Below are 3,600 nucleotides of genomic sequence, written 5' to 3'. Positions count from 1 at the left end.
TTCAGGCCTCCCTCATCCTCCCATCTCCCCCCCTCGCGCCCCCCTCCCCCCCCCTTCTATGCATAATGTATTGTATGTAGGCTATGTATGAATGTTATGGAAGTGTATTGTCTGTATGTACGGCGGATAAAAACATTTTGAAAGTATGGTATGAGGACCCCGAGAAGAATAGCTACTGCATATTTGCTGTATCTAATGGTGGATCCAAATAAACAAATAAACAAACAAACAAACAACCAAACCCCCCCCGCCCCCCAACAAACACACAACCGCTCTCCTCCCCCCTCTTCAGGCTCCCCCTCATTCCTCCACCCTATCCCCCTCCCCCTCCCCCCTCCCTCCTCACCTTGGTGCGCCCGTTGATGACGCAGTCCCCCAGCTGCCCGCCGGCGGCGCTGTGCATGACCGACTCGTCCACGTGCGCCATGAGGGCGCCGATCCCCTCGCAGCCCGCCTCGCGGCCCTCCACCCAGGCGATCTGGTCCCCGCGGATGGTCCGCGAGGGCACGCTCCTCTTCTGGCTCACCAGCTGACCGCCGCAGAACCTCTGGCCGCTACGGGCCAGCGCCTCCACCTCCTCCAGCACGCGCTGGCCCAGCCGCGGACCCAGGAAGCTGTCCTTCACGCAGATGCCGTAGTACTTCATGCAGGGCACGATGTACCGCTGGGCGATGGCCTCCGCCGACCAGCCGGACGCCGGTAGCGCCGAAGAAGACGCCGTGACGCCTTTGGCGGCGTTGGTGGCGTTGGCCGCGTCCCCCCCCACTGTGGAGGGAGCTAGCCGCGCCACCTTGTGTCCGTTGTGGGGGTGGAGGAGGTGCTTGCTGTGGGGGTTAGGGTTAAGGTCGGCGGAGGAGGAGGAGGAGGGGGGGTTAGGGTTAGGGTGTTGCTGTGGGGCGGCGGTGCGGTGATCGTGGTTGCTCTGGCGACCGTCGTTGCCGTTGGCAGCGAGCGGCGCGACCGCCCCCCTGGCCGTTTCGGACGCCGGCTCCTCCGGCCCTCTGCGGAGGTCGAGGTCGAGGTCGTCCAACGGCGCCACCACCCGTCTCTTCTTGAAGTCGCTCGCTAGCAACGACGACTCCGCCCGTCCATAGACCGCGCCACCGCCCGCAGATCCTAACCCAGAGTCCGCTGAACCCCCGACGAACCCGTTTAGGGGCGTCCCTAGTAACAACCCCGTGTCCCGGTTCTCCCCACCCCCTCCTCCTCCTCCTCTCCGCTTCAGAGGAGGATGCGACAGGAGGAGCTGTCGAACCCGCAGGTCGCCGTTGGCGTTGGCTCTCCTCTGCAGGAAGGGACATGTCTCCTGAACCTGAACGGTTCCCCTGTCAACCCCGTTCTCTGTGAGGGGGAGGTGGTGGGGTCGGCCGTTCGGTGTCTCAAGTTCAACTGCCAAATCTCTCAACTGCGGGGGGTAGTAATAGTTGGGTGGGTTTGTCTGACTCTGCGCCAAACCGCTGATACTGCTACTCCCCCCCTCAACAGTGGCGGACGGAGACACCGTGATACCGTTATACAGCCCGGTGATGTCTGATGGTTTCTGTAACACTGCGGTCCCAGGGGGGACGGAAGGAGGCGCCATGCAGTACCCGTTAAGTCCCATGGTGTTGGTGTTGTTGTGGTTGTGGTTGCTGGTCTGAAAAGGGTGCTGCTGCTCAGCCGCTCCCAGGTGAGGGTAGTAGTGTGAGGGTCCTCCGTTTACCGAAGGAGCGGCAGCAGTAATACCATCGGGTCCGTGTTGGGAAGCGCCTGGGTGGTTGAAGAGGTCCTGGTGGGAAGCAGCGCCTGGGTGGTTGAAGAGGTCCTGGTTGTTGAAGAGGTCCTGGTTGTTGAAGAGGTCCTGGTTGTTGAAGAGGTCCTGGTGTTCCCAGCTCTCCATTTCATCTCGTCTGGCGCTGCTGGACCTGGACGCGCACGTAGACCACGTCCTCTCGTCCTCATGTTCTCATTCTGGAGAAAGGAGGCTTGACATCAGTGCTTTTCAGCCATAACCACGCCAGGTTCCTTAGCAATCAAAGCTGAAACAGACAAAAATAAACACAGTTAGCTAGCTGTGTACACGGTATCAACAACACAACTTATAAGAACAGCATAATGTGCTATGCGATTGTTTTAGAAAGTTAGAGATACAATATCATATCGAGAGAGACTAACTTGGCTCCGTTTTCTTTTTTTTACGTGGTTTTACTTTCGTTCATGATGTCTGCGGGGTGGTGCGCGTTTGTCTTCTATTCGTTGAGATGATCCATAGAAGAAATAATATCCTAAAATAAATATAAATATCCTAGGACAAATAAAGTCGCTTTGAGAGCATTCATAATCATAACGGAATGTGAATGATCATGAAACCACCACCATCAGTCTATAATAAACACAGTATATTTCATAATCATATCTGGAAAACTGCCTGATCGATATTATAATAGAATCTCTATTCCTTCTGACCGGAACGCGGGCGGTCATAGTTTAGGCTGCTGTCATAACATACGGCTTCTATTGTGAAAACACACGTGTCTGTAGTGTTCCCGTGACATCAACAACAGTCTACCAGTCTAATATATGTTTATATATTATAACATAGCGCACAATCACAATGATATGAAAAGACAAAGTCTGGATCTGTCACGGGGAGTGTTGCTCACCTATCTGTCTGTGTACGTGACCGCCGGGGGATCTGCATTATTCTGCATTATTTCCGGGATTGTTCCATTGTCTCTGTCGGTAATAAAAACATTTATAATATCCAGATGAGGCAGACCGATGTCGCTCGTTCAATCTTTAAATAGACGTCAGTGACCGGGAGGGAGATCCCCCCCCACCAAAAGAGTCCGCTGCGTTTTAGCCCCGAATCTCTCTCTCTCTCTCTCTCTCTCTCTCTCTCTCTCTCTCTCTCTCTCTCTCTCTCTCTCTCTCTCTCTCTCTCTCTGTGTGTCCCTCCTCTCTCTCTCTCTCTCTCTCTCTCTCTCTCTCTCTCTCTCTCTCTCTCTCTCTCTCTCTCTCTCTCTCTCTCTGTGTGTCCCTCCTCTCTCTCTCTCTCTCTCTCTCTCTCTCTCTCTCTGTCTCTCTCTCTCTCTCTGTCCCTCCCTCTCTGTCTCTCTCTCTCTCTCTCCCTCCCTCCCTGTCAGTTACACGTGTCGTCGTGCACATAAACAAGTCATGTGACTTCCAAAATACTACACCCAATACTTTCCCATCCAAATTCCTTGAGGTGCTCTCTCTCTCTCTCTCTCTCTCTCTCTCTCTCTCTCTCTCTCTCTCTCTCTCTCTCTCTCTCTCTCTCTCTCTCTCTCTCTGTCTCTGTGTCTCTCTCTCTGTCTCTCTCTCTGTACGCCTCTCTGTCTCTCTCTCTGCCTCTCTCTCTCTGTCTGTCTCTCTCTCTCTCTCTCTCTCTCTCTCTCTCTCTCTCTCTCTCTCTGTCAGTTACACGTGTCGTGCACATAAACAAGTCATGTGACTTCCCAAATACTACACCCCATCCAAATTCTGTGAGGTGCTCTAGTCATGGTTGATATGTGGTTTTTATTGGAGGAAACACAGGAGAAACCATTCCTCTGTGATCCATCCAGTGTGGTTGCTTTGACAGAAGTCAAGTTTGACAGA

At 53.9% G+C, this 3,600-nt stretch overlaps 1 protein-coding gene across 3 annotated transcripts in view; it reads right to left on the bottom strand.

The window, feature by feature from the left end:
- egln2 (egl-9 family hypoxia-inducible factor 2) overlaps nucleotides 1-2,853 on the bottom strand; it is a 646,007-nt gene extending 643,154 nt beyond the window's left edge. For 2 of the 3 annotated variants that reach the window (XR_013937775.1, XM_080544872.1), the window contains exons 1-2: nucleotides 2,643-2,853; nucleotides 347-2,018 (exon numbers count right to left, since the gene is read on the bottom strand). Coding sequence is in view for 2 of the 3 variants with exons in the window: in XM_080544872.1 (XP_080400998.1) it covers nucleotides 347-1,879 (1,533 nt within the window). In the remaining variant the exon portion in view is untranslated. Of the gene's footprint in view, nucleotides 1-346; nucleotides 2,019-2,154; nucleotides 2,204-2,642 lie in introns of those variants that run through there. The other variant, XM_080544873.1, reaches the window with a different exon arrangement.
- Between the last annotated feature and the right edge of the window lie 747 nt (nucleotides 2,854-3,600).

This window comes from Nansenia antarctica, assembly GCF_963989245.1.
Source record: "Nansenia antarctica genome assembly, chromosome: 14".
Lineage (NCBI taxonomy): Eukaryota > Metazoa > Chordata > Actinopteri > Argentiniformes > Microstomatidae > Nansenia > Nansenia antarctica.
The sequence above is the reverse complement of the archived record's forward strand: the minus strand, read 5'-3'. Positions and strand labels throughout refer to the sequence as shown.